Raw genomic sequence first — 18,460 nt, 5'->3', positions numbered from 1 at the left:
GCAATCCTCCCACTTTGGTCTCCAAAAGTGCCAGGATTATAGGCGTGAGCTACCACGTCTGGTCTGATCTTGACTTTTTAACCAAACTTTATCACACATTTCCCATAATATATCATATATATCTGGCATTTACACTAAGGGCTAGCTGTAGTCAGGGGATGACAATAAAAAACCTTCATATTTCAGCAATATGCTTCATGCTGAATAATACTGAAAATTATTTTTATAAAACATAAAATATTTAAAACAGGAAAATCACTGGTTTTCTCAGTACAATCTTTTAAGAAAATAGCACGAACATAACTAATACCTTTCAGTATTTGCCATTTCAAAACACTTATTCATTTATCTACAGGTGTATTTCAGAGCCGACAGAAGACAAATAATTAAAACCTATCCCAAGTCTTCAAAACACAGAAACATTGCTCTGAGAGTGACGCTGATGTCCTCACTCAGTAAGGTGACAATGATTTCTGCCATAAAGAATTTCATGCTCCCAGCTTTACGTTTCCTTGCAACAAAGAACAAAATTGTGAAAAGACCAGTTGCACCCATTAGACACCCTGTGATATTTAGCAGCATTCTAAGCTACTTTTGTTTTAGATGTCATCTCACTCTGTTGCCCAGGCTGGAGTGCAATCTTGGAGCCAAGTGCAATCTTGGCTCACTACAACCTCTGCCTCCCAGGTGCAGATGATTCTCCAGCCTCAGCCTTTCAGGCAGCTGGGACTGCAGGCACATGCCACCATGCCTGGCTAATTTTGCATTTTTAGTAGAGATGGGGTTTCACCGTGTTGGCCAGGCTAGCCTTGAACTCCTGACCTCAAGTGATCCACCTACCTCAGCCTCCCAAAGTGCTAAGATTACAGGTGTGATCTACCGCGCCTGACCTAAGCTACATTTTTTAATACCCTGATAAACACCATTGTCCTTAATGAATTACTTATGTCACTTATATTTATATCATTAAATTTTAGAAAAAATGTTTAGAGTTTTAATATTTAGCAAACAATGACTAAATAGCATAAAACTACCAAAATCTATGCATTATGTTCATACTTGGTTTTCTCTTGCCATTGTAACCAGATCATCTTGCAATCTTCTGTTTTCCTTAAAAGCGATTTCTCTAGATCTTCCTACTTCATCGAGTTCTTTGTGAGCTGCATCAAGCTGGCGCCGGAGACTGTTTATCTCACGATCTCGATTAGTCAATGTTTCCTTTAGCTGGCTGTTCAATGAGTGATGTGGAAATAATGAAGAAAATTTTTAAAAAACTAGTTCATTTAAAAGAAAACTGTTATAGTCTAAGTATACTTAGAATACAAATATACTGTGATTATAAGAAATTGTAACTGCTGCATTAAGATACTTGTTAATTAGGTAGAATAGATATTTTAGAGGTCTACCAATAATGAATTATACGCAAATAAAGTAAAAAAATGTATTATTCCAACAGTCAAGTAAACACAGAAAACTGTCAAGTGTTAAAAGTTTAACAGCTTGAGCCCAGGAGTTTGAAACCAGTCTGGGCAATATAGGGAGACCCTGTTTCTACAGAAACATTTTTAAAAATTAGCTGAGTGTGGTGGCACATGCCTGTAGTCTCAGCTCCTCAGAAAGCTGTGGTGGGAAGACTACCTGAGCCTGGGGAGGCTGAGGTTGCCATGAGCCAAGATCATATCACTACACTACAGCCTAGGCAACAGGGTAAGATCTTGTCTCAAAAACAAACAAACAGTAAAGCATAGATTCAATTGGCAAATATTTACTAAATGTTTATATATAAAATGTTTTGTTTTGTTTTTTTTTTTCAGGTGGCTCCTGCCTGCTGGGGAAGGCTGGCAGCTCTCTCAAAGCAGTGAGCCTGGATTCCACAGCCTATGTTTGCACAGTGCTGGCTTCTGATCTTAAGGATGGGGACTGAAAGTTCTGCTCTCTCCTCTGGCATTTTCAGCCCTGACCCAGGTGCCAATGTCCTGGTTTGGCAGGCATTCTGAGCAAGCCGGAGATGGCCTCACTCTGCGAAAGGTCAGCCAGTTAGTAGACAATATTAGATAGTGCTGACTCTGTGCCAGGTATACTCTCAACTGTGGTTCTCAACCAGGGGCTACTATGTGTGCTCCCCCCACCTTACCCACCAGGGGATATTTGGCAATGTCTGGAGACATTTTTAATTGTCACAACTGGGACGCAGTGGCTACTACTGGCATCTAATGAGTAGAAGCCGGGGATGCTGCTACACATTCTTTTTTTTTTTTAAAGAAGAAAAAAAGGAAGAAAGAAAAAGAGAAAAAAAAAGAACGAAGAAGAGGAAGAGAAAGAGGGAGAGAGAATGGGAGTATTGCTTTATTGCCCAGGCTAGAATGCAGTCTAAAAATGGGAATTGAAAACCTCTTTTATGCCAATAATTGTGCTTAACAATGGAGACAAGAAGGAATAAGGAAAGAAAATAACAAACAAGCAGCCAACCAGTATTTCATTTAAACCTATGAAATGCTATGCAGTTACTGAGGAGTGATTTACTTCCAATTATGTAGTCACTTTTGGAATAGGTGTGATATGGTACTGATAAGAATGTGTGTTTTGTGTATTTGAAGTGGAGAGTTCTATAAATGTTTACTAAGTTTACTTGTTCTGGGTCTGAGTTCAAGTCCTGGATGTCCTTACTAATTTTCTATCTCATTGATCTGTCTAATATTGACAATGTGATGTTACAGTCTCCCACTATTATTGTGTGGGAAGCTAATTCTCTTTATAAGTCATTAAGAACTTGTCTTATGTATCTGGGTGCTCCTGTATTGGGTGCGTGTATATTTAGGATCGTTAGCTCTTCTTGTTGCATCGATCCTTTTACCATTATGTAATGTCCTTCTTTGCCTTTTCTGATCTTTGTTGCTTTAAAGTCTATTTTATCAGAGGTGAGAATTGCAACTCCTGCTTTTTATTTATTTATTTATGTTTGCTCTCCGTTTGGTTGGTAAATCTTCCTCTGTCCCTTTGTTTTGAGTCTTTGTGTATCGTTGCATGTGAGATGGGTCTGGATACAGCATACCGATGGGTTTTGGCTTTTTATCCAGTTAATAATATATATGAGTTTAATACTGCTATTTGATGTTAGCTGGCTGTTTTGCCCATTAGTTGGTATAAGTTCTTCATTATGTTAATGCTGTTTACTTTTTGATATATTTTTGGAAAGGCTGATACTGGTTGCTCCTTTATATGTGTAGTGCTTCTTTCATAAGCTCTTGTAAAGTAGGCCTGGTGATGGTGAAATCTCTAAGTACTTGCTTGTTCACAAAAGATTTTATTTTTCCTTCGCTTTTGAAGCTTAGTTTGGCTGGATATGAAATTCTGGGTTGAAAGTTCTTTTCTTTAAGGATGTTGAATATTGGCCCCCACTCTTTTCTGGCTTGTAGGGTTTTTGCTGAGAGATCTGCTGTAAGTCTGATAGGCTTCCCTTTGTGGGTAACCTGACCTTTCTCTCTGGCTGCTCTTAGAATTTTCTCCTTTATTTCAACCCTGGTGAATCTAACGATTATGTGCCTTGGGGTTGGTCTTCTTGAGGAATATCTTTGTGGTGTTCTCTGCATTACCTGAAGTTGAATATTGTCCTGCCTTACTAGGTTGGGAGAGTTTTCCTGAATAATATCCTGAAGAGTATTTTCCAACTTGGATTCATTCTCTTCGCCACATTCAGGTACACCCATCAAACGTAGATTAGGTCTTTCCACATGGTCCCATATTTCTTGGAGACTTTGCTCATTCCTTTTCATCCTTTTTTCTCTAATCTTGACTTCTTGTTTTATTTCATTAAGTTGGTCTTCGACCTCTGATATCCTTTCTTCTGCTTGATCAATTCGACTGTTAAGAGTTGTGCATACTTCGTGAAGTTCTCGTGTTGTGTTTTTCAGCTCCATTAATTCACTTACATTCCTCTCTAAATTTGTCTATTCTTGTTAGGATTTCATCAAACTTTTTTTCAAAGTTCTTAGTTTCTTTGCATTGTGTTAGAACACGTTCTTTTAATTCACAGAAGTTGCTTATCATCCACCTTCCGAAGCCTACTTCTGTTAATGGAACGCCCTCTCCATCAGGCCTTGTTCCGTTGCTGATGAGGAACTGTGATTCCCTGTGTGGAGGGAGAGGCATTCTGATTTTGGGAATTCTCGGCCTTTTTAAGCTGGTTTCTTCCCATCATTGTAAATTTATCCACCTGTCGTCTTTGTAATTACCGACTTTCAAATTAGGTCTCTGAGTGGACGTCCAACTTGTTGATTTCCAGTGCTGAAATCTGAGCAATCCACTACGCCAGCCAAAAGAGCAGTGTTAAGATTGATGGTGCTTTTCTGCCCGGGAATCTCCAGTCTAGCTCTCTGCTTGAGTCCGTCCTTCAATCAGCTGAATAGGCGACTCTGTCTTCCCGGAGCTCCAAACAACATCGGCCAAAAAGGGACCCAGTCCCACTCACTCTGCACCAAGAACTGCTGCGCCAAGGCGCCAGCAAAACCACCGCGCTGGCCGCAAGAGTTGCTCTGGTGACCCATGGGGCTCCTCCGCTGGGAATCTCCTGGTCCGTGAGCAACAAAAATTCATCTGAAAGTGTGGTGTCCTCTTGTTCTCTGCACTTTCACTGAGAGCTACAATCCTGAGCTGCTAGTGATCAGCCATCTTGGAACTATATAAAATCTTAAGGGTATGTAAAATAAATATAACAAGTGACTTTTTTACTTGAAATGGCTTATAATCTGTCTAGAGAGACTAGATATAAAATGTAAAATTTTATGACAGCGCTCAAGATAGGTTTAGAAGGAGAATAAATTCAAGATTGGCTATTAAAGTAATTCAAGTTTTACTGCTTAGGCTCCAAGTAGGGTAATTATAGTAAAAATAAGGAATAAGTAGGTATGTAGAAGTATAGTTAATAAGATATAACTGTTTAGATGTGGATGACAGAAAACGAGAGGTTAAAGAGGATAGCATATTTTCAAGCTGGAGACGGAGAAAATGATGCTGCCATTGGCAAAAATGGGAAAACTGAAAGGGCAATTCTCCTATTGCTGAACTGCTACTGAACAGATAAAGCTGTATTCACTGAAAATCTCTTAAGAAGCTGGATGTAATTTCATTAATGACTTACTTCATAGATGATTCACACTCTGAGACCATTATCTTCATATGAGCAACAGCTTTTTCCTATAGAAATTACAAAAATGTGTCAGATTTTAAACCAAAATGTCTTTAGCTAAATTTATATAACTTGCCATATTCACAGAGTCAAATATGCCGCTCAATTATATAAAGTATTCCTAGAACAAAGCTCCAAGGAAACATCTCCATGTCCCAGTCGTACTTCACATATTGGCATGTTTTGACTACCCTTGAATAGTTTTCTTGAGTTTGCTTTAATGAGTTCTGATAAAATCACATTCTAGAAATAGATAAAATCACATTTGGAAGATTAATATTATTTGAAAAAAATTACATTTAAACATGTTAGAAAACATGGCCCTGGGTCTTAGAAACTTGTACATGGGCAATAATAATTGCATATTTGGGAAACTTCTGGTTCTAAAATGGTGGTGTAGTCGCAAGCTGACCTCAGTCCTCACAAAGGAAACAAAAAATAAATATACAATGCTAACATTATCATCAGCACTATCCCAGGACTCAAATACAAGGATGAGTCAGTTCCTGGGCCACAGAGAAGTAAAAAACCTCCGAGCAGACGGTAAGAGAATCAAATTTTCACATCTGTGACACCCATTCCCCCAATCTGCTGGCACCAGGTGCATGGAGAATCTCCCCTAACTCATGGTTTCTACACTGAAAAAAGTGAGATTGAGGTGAATAACCACTTTCTCTACTATTTTGGGTAATCTGGCAGGAGACCTGTTCCATGATTCAACACACAGGAAACATCATGGATACCTGAAGGGAGACCTATCCCTGAGGACAGCCAGAGACAAAGCGGGGAGGCAGGAGCACCTCCTCATCCCTGGAAACTCTTCTCTATTACTTGGCCAAACACCAAATCAGAGTTTAGTTCAGTAACACCATGCTGTAGGAGGTACATTCCACAGGTCCTGTGGGCACAAACCCTTAGCCAGCCCTTCCACACTGCTGAGACATCCCCTTTGGGACCTCCCCCATCCCAGATGGGCAGGGGTCTAGGCCACCATCTAGTGACAAAAAGGAGAGTGACCTAGGAAAAAAAGTATAAGAAATTCAATAAAGTTTGAAGAATCTTTAAGCAAACATAACCAATAAAAACCAAAACAAGGCCAGGCATGGTGGCTCATGCCTGTAATCCCAACACTTTGGCAGGTTGAGGCAGGTGGATCATGAGGTCAGGCGTTCAAGACCAGCCTGGCCAACATAGTGAAACCTTGTCTCTACTAAAAATACAAAAAATTAGCTGGGCATGGTGGCAGGTGCCTGTAGTCCCAGCTAGTCAGGAGGCTGAGGCAGGATAATCACTTGAACCTGGAAGGCGGAGGTTGTGGTGAGCTGAACTCACGTCACTGTACTCCAGTCTGGGTGACAGTGTGAGACTCCATCTCAAAAAAAAAAAAAAAAAAAATCAAAAAATCAAGCCAGGCCAGTGCTGAGGCAGATGGATCACCTGAGGTCAGGAGTTCGACACTAGCCTGGCCAACATGGTGAAACGCCATCTATACTGAAAATAGAAAAATTAGCCGGGCATGGTGGCACGTGCCTATAATCCCAGCTACTTAGGAGGCTGAGGCTGGAGAATTACCTGAACCCAGGAGACGGAGGTTGTGGTGAGTTGAGATTGCGCCACTCCACTACAGCCTGGGTGACAAAGCAAGACTCTGTCTCAAAAAAACAAAAACAACAAAAAACAAGCCTGACAGAGAAGACTGGAATAAATAATCCTTCAAAGACACAGACATATATCCACAAGAAACAACAGCAAACAGGGAGCCATGAACTCTCCAAATGGACAAAGCAAGGAACCAGTGACTGATCCTGACAAGACACTGACACCTAAGCTCTCTGGCCAAGAATTCAAAATTAAGATATCAAGGAAATCAGTGATCTCCAAGATAACACAGAAAATAAATTCAGAAAATTATCATAAAAATTTTTTTGAAAATTTTTTTTTTGAGACAGGGTCTCATTCTGTTGCCCAGGCTGGAATGCAGTGGTGTAATCACAGCTCACTGCAGACTTGACCACCTGGGCTCAAGGGATCCTCCTGTCTCAGCCTCCCACGTAGTTGGAACCACAGGTGCACATCACCACACTTGGCTCATATCAGAGAAATTTAACAAAGAGACTGAAATAATAAAAAACGTCAAACAAATCTTGGAATTGAGAAATCTGTTTCCTGACCTGAAAAACTGATTGGTGGATCTCAACAGGAGAATGGATCAAGCAGAGGCAGGAATCAGTGAGCTTGAAGACAAGCTATTTGAAATTATGCAGTCAAAGGAGAACAACAACAACAAAAGAATACAAAGGACCAAAACTTGCCTACAAGATATAGAAAAATACAAATCCTAAGGATTACTGGTGTTCAAAAGGGAGCTGAGCAAGAGCAAGAGGTAGAAAGTTTATTCAAAGAAATAATAACAGAACACTTTCCAAAACTTAAGAAAGATAAATTTCCTGGTATAGGAAGGTCAGAGAACACCAACTAGATTCAATCCAAAAAAAGACTGCCCCAAGGCATATAAAAAACTCTCCAAGGCCAAGGACAAAGATAGGTTCCTAAAAGTAGAAAGAGAAAAGCAAATAACATATAAAGGAACTCCAATTCATCTAGAAACAGACTTCTCAAAAGAAACCATACAGGTCAAGAGGAAGTAGACTATCATTTTCAAAAGTCTAAAAGAAAAAAACTGCCATACATGAATATGTTATCCAGCAAAAGTATCCTTCAAATATGAAAAAGAGATAAAGTCTTTCCCAGATAAACAAAGCTAAGAGAATTTACCACAAACAGGCACGTCTTATAAGATATGCTAGGGGAGTTCTTTAATTTGAAAGAAAAAAACTCGCTAATGTGCAAAAAGAAAACATTTGAAGATATAAAACCCACTGGTAAAATTAAATACAGAGACAACCCCAGAATACTCTTATACTATAACTGTGGTATACAATCTACTTATAATTCTAGTATGAAGCCTAAAAAACTAATCTACCAAAAAGAACAGCTACAGCAACCTATTAAGACATAGTCAATATACAAATTTGTAAATTAACAACTAAAAGTCAGAATGCGAGAGAGACAGAGTTAAAGTGTAGAATTTTTTGGAGCTTTTTCTTTGTGGGTGTTTTGCTTGGTTTCGTTTGTTTGTTTTTTAGAGACTGGGTCTTGTCCTATCACCCAGACTTGAAGTACAATAGTGTGATTATAGCTCACTACAGTCTTATACTCCTGGGCTCCAGTGATCCTCCTGCCTCAGGTTCCTGAATATCAGGGACTACAGGTGCGTATCACCATGCCTAGGTAATTTTTTTTTTATTTTTGTAGAGATAGGGTCTCACTATGTTGCCCAGGCTAGTGTTAAACTTGTGGCCTCAAGCAATCCTCTCATTAAGTAATTAAGAAGCAATTAATAATTTAAACATTTGTTTAAATAAAAAATTATTTAAACAAATGAAAAGGGAAATATAATGTACCAAAATCTATGGAATACAGCAAAAACAGTGCTAAGAGTGAAGTTTATAGCAACAAATGTCTGTATCAAAAAAGTTGAGGCTGGGCATGGTGGCTCCTGCCTATAATCCCAGCACTTTGGGAGGCAGAGCCAGAGGACTACTTGAGCCCAGGAGTTCGAGACCAGCATGGGAAACACAGTAAGACATCGCCTCTACAAAAAAATTAAAAATCAGCTGGGCATGGTGGCACACATCTGTAGCACCAGCTAATCAGGAGGCTGAGGTAGGAGAATTGCTTGTGTCTGAAAGTTCAAGGCTCCAATAAGCCATGATCTTGCCACTGAACTCCAACCTGGGCAATAGAGTGAGACCCTGTCACAAAAAAAAAAAAAAAGACTTCAAAAAACAACCTAGTGATGGTGTATGTCAAGGAACTGGAAAAGAATAAACCAAACCCCAAATTAGTAGAAGGCAAGAAAGAATAAAGATCAGAGCAAAAATAAATGAAATTGAGACTAAAAAACAATCCAAAAGATCAATGAAATGGAAAGTTGGTTTTGTTTTTGTTTTTTTATAAAGACGGGGTTTCACCATGTTGGTTGGGCTAGTCTTGAACTCACGACCTCAAGTGATCCACCCGCCTTGGCCTCCAAAGTGCTTGGATTACAGGCACGAGCCACCACGCCCGGCCAGAAAGTTGGTTTTTAAAAAAGATAAACAAAAATCAACAAACGTTTAAGGCTGACTAAGAAAAAAAGAGAAGACTCAACAAATAAAATCAGAAACAAAAAAGAGGACATGACTGTGACCACAGAAATACAAGGAATCATGAAAGCCAATTACAATCATATGCCAACAAATTATAAAACCTAGAAGAAATGGATAAATTCCTGGACACTTACAAGCTACCAAGATTGGACCATGAAGAAATAGAAAACTTCAACAAACCAGTAACAAGTAATAAGATAGAAGCTGTAATAAAAAGTCTTCTACAAAAGTAAAGTCCAAGACCTAATGGCTTCACTGCTGAACTCTACCGAACATCTAAAGAAGAAATAATACCAATTCCTGCTCAAACTCTTCAAGAAAATTGAAGAGGGTGGAATACTTCCAAATTCATTCTACAAGACCAGCTTTACCCTGATACCAAAACCAGACAAAGACACAACAAAAAATGAAAACTACAGGCCAATATCATTGATGCACAGATGTAAAAATCCTCAACAAAATACTAGCAAACTAAATTCAACAATATTTTTATTCATTTTAAAAAATAATTTTTTATTTTATTTTATTGATTAGTACATGTTTATTGTGTACAACACGGTGTTTTAAAAATTATTATTATACTTTAAGTTCTGAGATACATGTACAGAACATGCAGGTTTGTTACATAGGTATACACGTGCCATGGTGATTTGCTGCACCCATCAATCTGTCATCTACAATAGGTATTTCTCCTAATGCTATCCCTCCGCTAGCTCCCCATTCCCTGACGGGCCCAGTATGTGATGTTCCCTTCCCTGTGTCCATGTGTTCTCACTGTTCAATTCTCACTTATGAGTGAGAACATGCAGTGTGTTTTTCTGTTCTTGTGTTAGTTTGCTAAGAATGATAGTTTCCAGCTTCATCCATGTCCCTGCAAAGGACATGAACTCATCCTTTTTTATGGCTGCAGAGTATTCCATGGTGTATATGTGCCACATTTTCTATATCCAGTCTATCATTGATGGGCATTTGGGTTGGTAATACCTTTTAAAGAAATTAAAAAGATCATTCACCATGACCAAGTAAGATTCATCCCAAGGATGCAAGGATGGTTCAACATGCACAATCAAAAAATGTGATACATTAACAGAAGCCAGAAACCATATATATCATTTCAATAGATGCTGAAAAGCATTCAGTAAATTGCAACATCCCTTTATTGCAAAAACCCTCAAAAAATGGTACAGAAAGAAAATACCTCAAAATAACAAAGGTCATATATGACAAACCCAGAGCCAATATAATACAGAATGGGAAAAACTTGAAAGCCTTTCCTCTAAGATCTGGAACAAGCCAAGGATGCCCACTTTCACCACTTTTATTCAACATAATACCAGAAGTCCTAGCCAGAGCAATTAGTCGAGAGAAAGAAATAAAGGGCATCCAATTGGAAAAGAATAAGTCAAATTAGCTTTGTATGCAGACTACACAATCTTGTATTTAGAAAAACCTTAAGACTCCACTAAAAACTGTTGGAAGTAATGAACAAATTCAGTAAAGCTGTACAATACAAAATCAAGATTACAAAAATCAACACCATTTTAATACTCCAACAGGAATCTGAAAAAGAATTCAAGAAAGCAATTCTATTTACAATAGCTTCAAATAATATAAAATAACTAAGAATCAATTTAACTAAAGATGTGAAAGATATATACAAGGAAAACTATAAAACACTAATAAAAGAAATAGAAGAAGACATAAAAAAAAAAAGGACATTCCATACTCATGGATTGAAGTAATAATGTTGTACCACTCAAAGCAATTTACAGATTCAATGTAATCCCTTTAGAATACAATCAACATTCCCCACAGATATAGCAAAAAAAAAAAAAAAAAAAAAATCCTCAAATAAATTGGAACCACAAAGGATCCCAAATAGCCAAAGCAATCTTGAGCAAAAAGAACAAAGCAGGAGATCACACTAACTGACTTCAAAATATACCATATAGCTATCTAATCAGCATGGTACTGGCACAAAAACAGACACACAGAACAATGGAACAGAATAGAGGACCCAGATATAAATCTACACATTTAAAGCCAACTCATTTTCCACAAAGATGCCAAGAACATACAATAGGGAAAGGGCAGTATTTTCAATAAATGGTGCTGGGAAAACTGAATAACCATATACAGAATAATGAAACTGGACCCCTATCTCACATCATATACAAAAATCAAATCAAAGTGGATTAAAAACTTGAATCTATGATCTGAAACTATGGAACTAGTAGAAAAAAATGTTGGGGAAATGCTCCAGGACACTGGTGTGGGCAAATATTGTTTGTATAAGACTTTAAAAGCATAGGCAACAAGAGTAAAAACATACAAATGGGATTATATCAAGCCAAAAACCTTCTGCACAGCAATGGAAACAATTAAAGTAAAGAGACAACCCACAGAATGGGAGAAAATATTTGCAAACTATCTATTTGACAAGGGATTAATAATCAAGAACATACAAGAAGCTCAAACAACTCAATAGCAAAAAAAACTCTGAATAATCTAATTTAAAAACGGGCAAAAGATTTTCATAGACAGTTATCAAAAGAAAGCATACAAATGGCCATAAAGCATGTGAAAAAATGCTCAACATGACTAATTATCAGAGAAATGCAAATTAAAGCCACAATGAGATATCATCTCACCCCAGTTAGAATAGCTTTTACCAAAAAGATGGGGAATAACAGATGCTGGCGAAGATGTGGAGAAATGGGAACTCTTGTACACTGCTGGTGGGAATGTAAATTCGTATAGTCACTATGGAAAATAGTGTATGACGGTTCCTCAAAAAACTAAAAACAGAATTACCATACAATCCCGAAATTCCACTACTGAGTAAACATCTGAAAGAGAGGAAATCAATATATCAAAGAAATATCTGCCCCTGGTATACATAAACAGGAAATATTATTCAGCCATGAAAATGAATGAAATGCTGCCGTTTGCAGCAACGTGGATGGAACTGGACATCATTATGTTAAGTGAAACGTGTCAAGCACAGAAAGACAAACATTGCTTGTTCTCACTCAAATGTGGGTGCTAAAAAGTGGATCTCATGAAGACAGGGAACAGACTGGTGGTTACCAAAGACCAGTAAAAGGAAGAGGGAGGAGACGTGAAGAGAGGTTAATTAATGGGCACCAAATATATGCTTAGAAGAAATAAGACCTGGTATTCGATAAGATATCAATAGGGTGACACTAGTTAACACTAATCCAGCGTACATTTCAAAACAGCTAGAAAAGAATAATTCAAATATTCCTAGCATAAAGAAAAAAATAAAGTGATAAATATCCCAATTACCCTGATTTGATTATATGTCTCAAATTATTATATGTAACCCAAAAATATGTATATCTCATATGTACCAATAAAAGTACATAAATTTTTATGTATTTAATTTTTTTTTTTTTTGAGGCAGGATCCTGCTGTGTCACCAGGCAGGAGTGCAGTGGCATGATCTCAGCTCAGTGCAACCTCTGCCTCTGGGCTCAAGTGATCTTTCCACCTCGGCCTCCTGAGAGCTGGTGTACACCACCATGCTTGGCTAATTTTTTTTATTTTTGATAGAGATGGAGTCTCACCATGTAGCCCAGGCTTGTCTTGAACTCCTGAGCTCAAGCAATCCTCCTGCCTTGGCCTACCATAGTGCTGGGATTATAGGTATGAACCACCACACTAGACCAAAAGTCAATAAACCTTTTTAAAAAAAGAAATGCATATATGAAAATAAAATAATCTTTTCTAGCCAAGAGTAGTGGCTCATGCGTATAATTCCAATACTTTGGGAGGTCAAGGTGGGAGGACTGCTTGAGTCCAGGAGTTTGAGATTATCTTGGGCAACATAGTAAGACCCCATCTCCACAAATTTTTTTTTTTTAAATTAGCCAGGCAGAGTGGCATACGCCTATAGTTCCAGCTACTTGGGAGGCTGAGGTGGGAGGATCGCTTGAGCCCAAGAGGTAGAGGCTACAGTGAGCTGTGATCATGCCACTGCACTCCAGCCTGGGCGACAGAGTGAGAGCCCATCTCAAAAACAAACAAACAAAATAACCTTTTCTGTTTGGATGCTGGAAAATTATATAAAACAATCACATACTTTATTAGCTAGGTTTTCTTGCAAATTTGCGATCTTTTCTGTCTTCTCATCTACAGTATCCTGGAGAAAGTCTTTTTCTTTATCAATAATACCAATGGTCTTTTTCATTACATGAGCCTCCTCATCCTGTGAAGTCATCTTAAGGTTTAGTTCATCTATAAATGAAAAGAAATGTTTGTTAGACAAAGTATATTAGGATTTGCAGAAAGAAAATTTTAAAACATTTACCTATTTTTTCCTCCAGTATTTTAATTTGTGCTTGGGTTGAGTCAAGTTCACTCCTTTTTATGGAAAGTCGGTGCTGACAGTCATCAAGTGACCGTTGTAGCTGCTCATTCACCATCCTAAAGAATCAGTGGACAAAAACAAATGGTATTCTTTATCGCTCGTAGAAACACTTTAAAAAAACGAGATGTCTTAAAAATATTTTGAGGTCTTATTTTTAAAGTTTCTGTTATTTTTTATATTAAAGCTCTTCCAGTATAATCAATGGCATTATATATTATTATTTCCTGCTGTCTACCAATCTTCTTCAAAATGGTTCCGTCTTCCATGATTGTGCCACTGCACTCCAGCCTGACAGAGTGAGACCCTGTCTCAAAAATAAGTAAAGTAAAATAAAATGGTTATCAATTACCTTAACAAATAAATACTTCCCATGGGAGACTACATTTGGTTTTCTGAATACATCTAAAGAAATCCTAGTAAAACAACTAATATATATTGGCTAGAGTTTATGGGTAATTTCCAGGAAAATCTGCTACAGCATTTATTTGATCCTAGATAAGAGTATACCTTCTGGTTTTGAACATACACAGATAAAGATTAAGGTGAATTGAAGACAGTCTGACAGTATTTTCAGCTGCAGGATTCTCACTGTTTAGAGCCTCATAGCTGGCAGTTGTGAGGCATAAGGATGTTTACTAGGGGTTGATTGAGAAAAGCGAGTTGTCCAACTGGGCTGGAAAAAATTTTTCCTTGAGCAGGGGTTGACAAACTACAGCCGGATGGCAATTTCTGTAAGGCCTGAGTAGTATGAATGGTTTTTACATGCTTAAATTACGAAAAAATTTTTTCAAGAGAAAATTATTATTTTGTGACATATGAAAATTATATGAAATCCAAATATTCAGTGTCTATAATGAAGTATTAGAACACAACCACACTACTTCATTTTATATACTGTCTGGGGCTACTTTCAGGCTACAAAGGCAGTGTTAAGTAGGTGTGGCATAAACTATGTAGCCTGCATAGTCTCAGGGTGTCTAAGGGAGTAATACAGTCATGGGTTCTTAGGTTCTGTTTCTGGTTGGGCCAGTAAAGTCTTTCTCATCCCTCTTTTTTGCTTATTACTAGAGACAGAAACTAAAAACCATGACTTCAGGCTGCTGAAAGCCTAAAACAAAACAAAACAAAACAGAATAACAACGAAATACGGTGGGTTGGATAAGTTTGATCTAAAATATTGACTCTTGTCTATTTACAAAAAAAAGACTGTTGACCTCAGCTCTAAAGACTGGCTAGCATGCTCTGGGAAACTATCCTTCCTGGGTAGACAGAAGCTTTCTTACAGTATTATGTAGCTTTGATTCGGGGTATAAAATGCCAGATCTCATCAAACGACGCAATTAAAGGGAATGACAATAATTTAAGACATGGTTAAAAATGAGATTTTATATTATGTCCTCTGACAATAGACAAAGAACCTAGACAAAAGATTCTCTATTTGGAGAATTAAAGATTATGGTTGATACAGAAAAGTCTGTTTGTTGGTAATTTGGTGAAAAAAGCTTGACGCAGGAAAGGAAAAAGAAGATAGGTACCTCAGGGAAATGGAAAGGAACATATGCCTTACCTGCCTGAGACAGTCTCACTCTGTCGCCCAGGCTGGAGTAGAGTGGCATGATAACAGCTCACTGTAGCCTTGAACTCCTAGGTTCAAGCAATCCTCCTGCCTCAGTCTCTCAGGTAGCTGGGGATATAGGTACATGCTAACATGCTTGGCTAATTTTTCTATTTTTTGCAGAGATGAGATATCCCCATGTTGCCCAGGCTGCTCTTGAATTCTTGGGCTCAAGTAATCCTCCCACCTTGGCCTCCCAAAGGCTAATTTTTCTATTTTTTGCAGAGATGAGATATCCCCATGTTGCCCAGGCTGCTCTTGAATTCTTGGGCTCAAGTAATCCTCCCACCTTGGCCTCCCAAAGTGTTGATATTACAGGCATGAGACACCATGCCCGGCCCTAAGTCTCAGCTTCTTAAATGTCTTTATGTCAAGGAAAAGAGAATGTGATGTCATCAAAGGGGTAATAAGAGCTCTATTAATCATGTTGAAAGTGGCAAGAGGTTCGGATAACATGATTTTGCTTCCCAAGAGTGCTGGCTATTATGGTTTGTCTTTGGTTTTGCTTTGGACTTGGATTCGATGGTTTCAACTCATGGTTCTAACAATACTTACTGATACAGAGAATATGATTGATATACACTTTCCTGAGAGACAAGTCATATTTCTCTGTTAGAGCAAAACAAATTTATGAAATAATGCCATATCCCCAGGTTATATAAGGTAACCTGGTAGAAAGGTAGACAAAAATTCTCACAATGGCACAGTGACTGAATTACTCCTAGGTGAAGGAAGAGGTAGACTGAGTTCACAAGAGAAAAGGATATTAGTATTAGTACAAGAAATAGAACTCCAAAGGAGCTATAGCCTAGGTTATCCAAGAGAGGGCAATGAGAGTTCTGCCTTCTAAGACTGGAAAAAGCCGCGTGTGAGGGAAAAAGGTGTTTCAGCTACAATCTCAAGGAAAAGCAAAAATGGATTAAATGCTAGATCCAGTCAGCTGGACACAAAAGTGAAATTCTGGATGACAAGAATATACCATGTTATCTGTACTTTGGAGCTGAATCCAGACATGAGCCAGAGGAGATACTAGTCCATTTGGCTCTCCTCTTGAATAAAAAAGAAAAGAAAAAAGCAGTATCTACTTTAGATCTTCCTGAGGTCTAACCTATCAAAACTATAGTCAAAAAAGCAAAAGAGCAAAACTGGAGATGCTCTTTATGAGTTACTAATGTAGTATTCCTTAATTAACTAGACACAGCCAGCTCTTGGTCTTATTTCATTAAGTCATTAGCTAATCAGAACCCTTATGAACTACAGCCTCAGACCTTTCTTTTCCTAATTCCTTTGATTCTCACATTCACTCTGTTTACTGTAAACTTTTGTGATTCCTAGTTTTTTGTATATTGGATCTATGTCTTTTTTCTCATCATTTCTTTTTGTTTTTTGGAGTTCTGGGGTGACTTTCATTAGTTTGTTTTCTATTTCACCAACTGACGTTTCTGCAATATCCAATGCCATTCATTAACTTTTCAGTTTTAATTTGTTAATCTTTTTTTAAAAGTGTCATTATTATAATCCTTTCTGATCCCCAGTTGTCACTGTTTCATGACTGTTTCACAGATATAACGTCTTACTGACATGTGAAAATCTTTTTCTAATTCTGACTGCAAATGTAATTAGAGAGGTATTTCCTCAGACTCTTCAGAGTGGTCCCCTTCTTCCGACCTTCAGTATCCTTTTACTTATTGCAGCTACCCTGACCAGAAAAAAGCTTCGTTTGTCTTTTGTTTCCTTGAGTCTTCTGTATTCTTAATTAATTAATGACTAATAACCCAATATGCTAAGGTAAATCTTCTACTTATTGTATTTCTCAGCCCCATATTAATTATCCAAACCTTTTGATTTTATGTAAGAAGCATTTCTTAAATTTGATCTCTGTTCTCTGAGTTTATTACCACTGCTTCAGTCCAGATCCTCGGTCTTTATTTGCCATCAGTCTCTAAGATTTCAAATCCATGTTCCGTATTTCCACCAGAGTTAGCTTCCTAAAAGGAATACTAGTCATATGTCTCACCTCCCTACTTAAAAATTTCTAAGTCAGAAAAGGTTAAAAATAGATAAATTCTCTGACTTTACATTTCTTTGAAAGAGGCAAGAAAGAGAAAGAAAATGACATAGGTAATAAACAATTCTGTAATTTTCAGCAATCTTACACTATGGAATACAAATGATCTGAAGTATTTAAGAGGATTTCAAAAGGAAGGAGGTTGAAAAACCTTGCCTGCAATCATATTAATCTGTGAAATTTCTTTTGAAAAATACAGATACCCGAAACCTACCCCAGTAGATTCTCAGTGAATTAGAACCTCCAGAAATCAGCTCCCTAAATTCATACTTTTCGAAAGCTCCCAGGTGAGTCTGCTGCAAACCAACTTCCAAAACTATGGCACAAAGGTCCAGTCAAAAATGCCCTGGTTATAAACTTTATATAACCACAAACACATTGCCAGAAATGAAATTAGAAAATGTTGAACAGACTTACCTAAGTGAGTTCACCTCCGTTTTCTGATGAGATGAGTCACCAGCCACATGGCTAAATTTTTGAGCTTGGACTTTTAATTTGTTCTCTAACGACTCTATTGTTTCTTTCATTATTAACACTTTAGATTTTAATTCATATTTTTCGCTTTCAAGCTATAATTTAAATTTAAAAAATAATAGGTATATATCTTAATATATTAATTATATTTTTCTTAGGCACTCTAATAATATTTCTGGAAGAAAACTAAGAAAATATATTTACTTTTAAAAAAACTTTATAAGTCATGTGTACAGTTTAGGTTCTAGGAGTCAGAAAGAGCATAAAATTTCTCTCTCCTCACTACTATTAAAGATACAAACAAAAAATAAAAAGCAAAAAGAAAAAAGAATATATCTATAACAGCAATGAAACACCAGAAGGGAAACCACTAGCAGAGTGAAAATTTTGAGGAATTTCTAAAACACAATAAGTAAATAGGACTGAATTGAGGGGGAAAAAAAAAAACAGCACAAAACATTGTAACTCAAACACAAAGTGGGCAAAATTTATGCGAAGAAACAGAGTAATTTTC

General features: G+C 37.5%; 1 protein-coding gene across 2 annotated transcripts in view; it reads right to left on the bottom strand.

The window, feature by feature from the left end:
- CEP135 (centrosomal protein 135) overlaps positions 1 to 18,460 on the bottom strand; it is an 83,033-nt gene that overhangs the window by 21,609 nt on the left and 42,964 nt on the right. For both annotated transcript variants that reach the window (XM_012441173.3, XM_012441174.3), the window contains exons 15-19: positions 17,890 to 18,041; positions 13,730 to 13,845; positions 13,502 to 13,656; positions 5,138 to 5,193; positions 1,060 to 1,228 (exon numbers count right to left, since the gene is read on the bottom strand). In XM_012441173.3, coding sequence (XP_012296596.2) covers positions 1,060 to 1,228; positions 5,138 to 5,193; positions 13,502 to 13,656; positions 13,730 to 13,845; positions 17,890 to 18,041 — 648 coding nt within the window. The remainder of the gene's footprint in view (positions 1 to 1,059; positions 1,229 to 5,137; positions 5,194 to 13,501; positions 13,657 to 13,729; positions 13,846 to 17,889; positions 18,042 to 18,460) is intronic.

This window comes from Aotus nancymaae, unplaced genomic scaffold (genome assembly GCF_030222135.1).
Source record: "Aotus nancymaae isolate 86718 unplaced genomic scaffold, 86718_ANA_hifiasm-v0.15.2.pri h1tg000006l, whole genome shotgun sequence".
Taxonomy (NCBI): domain Eukaryota; kingdom Metazoa; phylum Chordata; class Mammalia; order Primates; family Aotidae; genus Aotus; species Aotus nancymaae.
The sequence above is the reverse complement of the archived record's forward strand: the minus strand, read 5'-3'. Positions and strand labels throughout refer to the sequence as shown.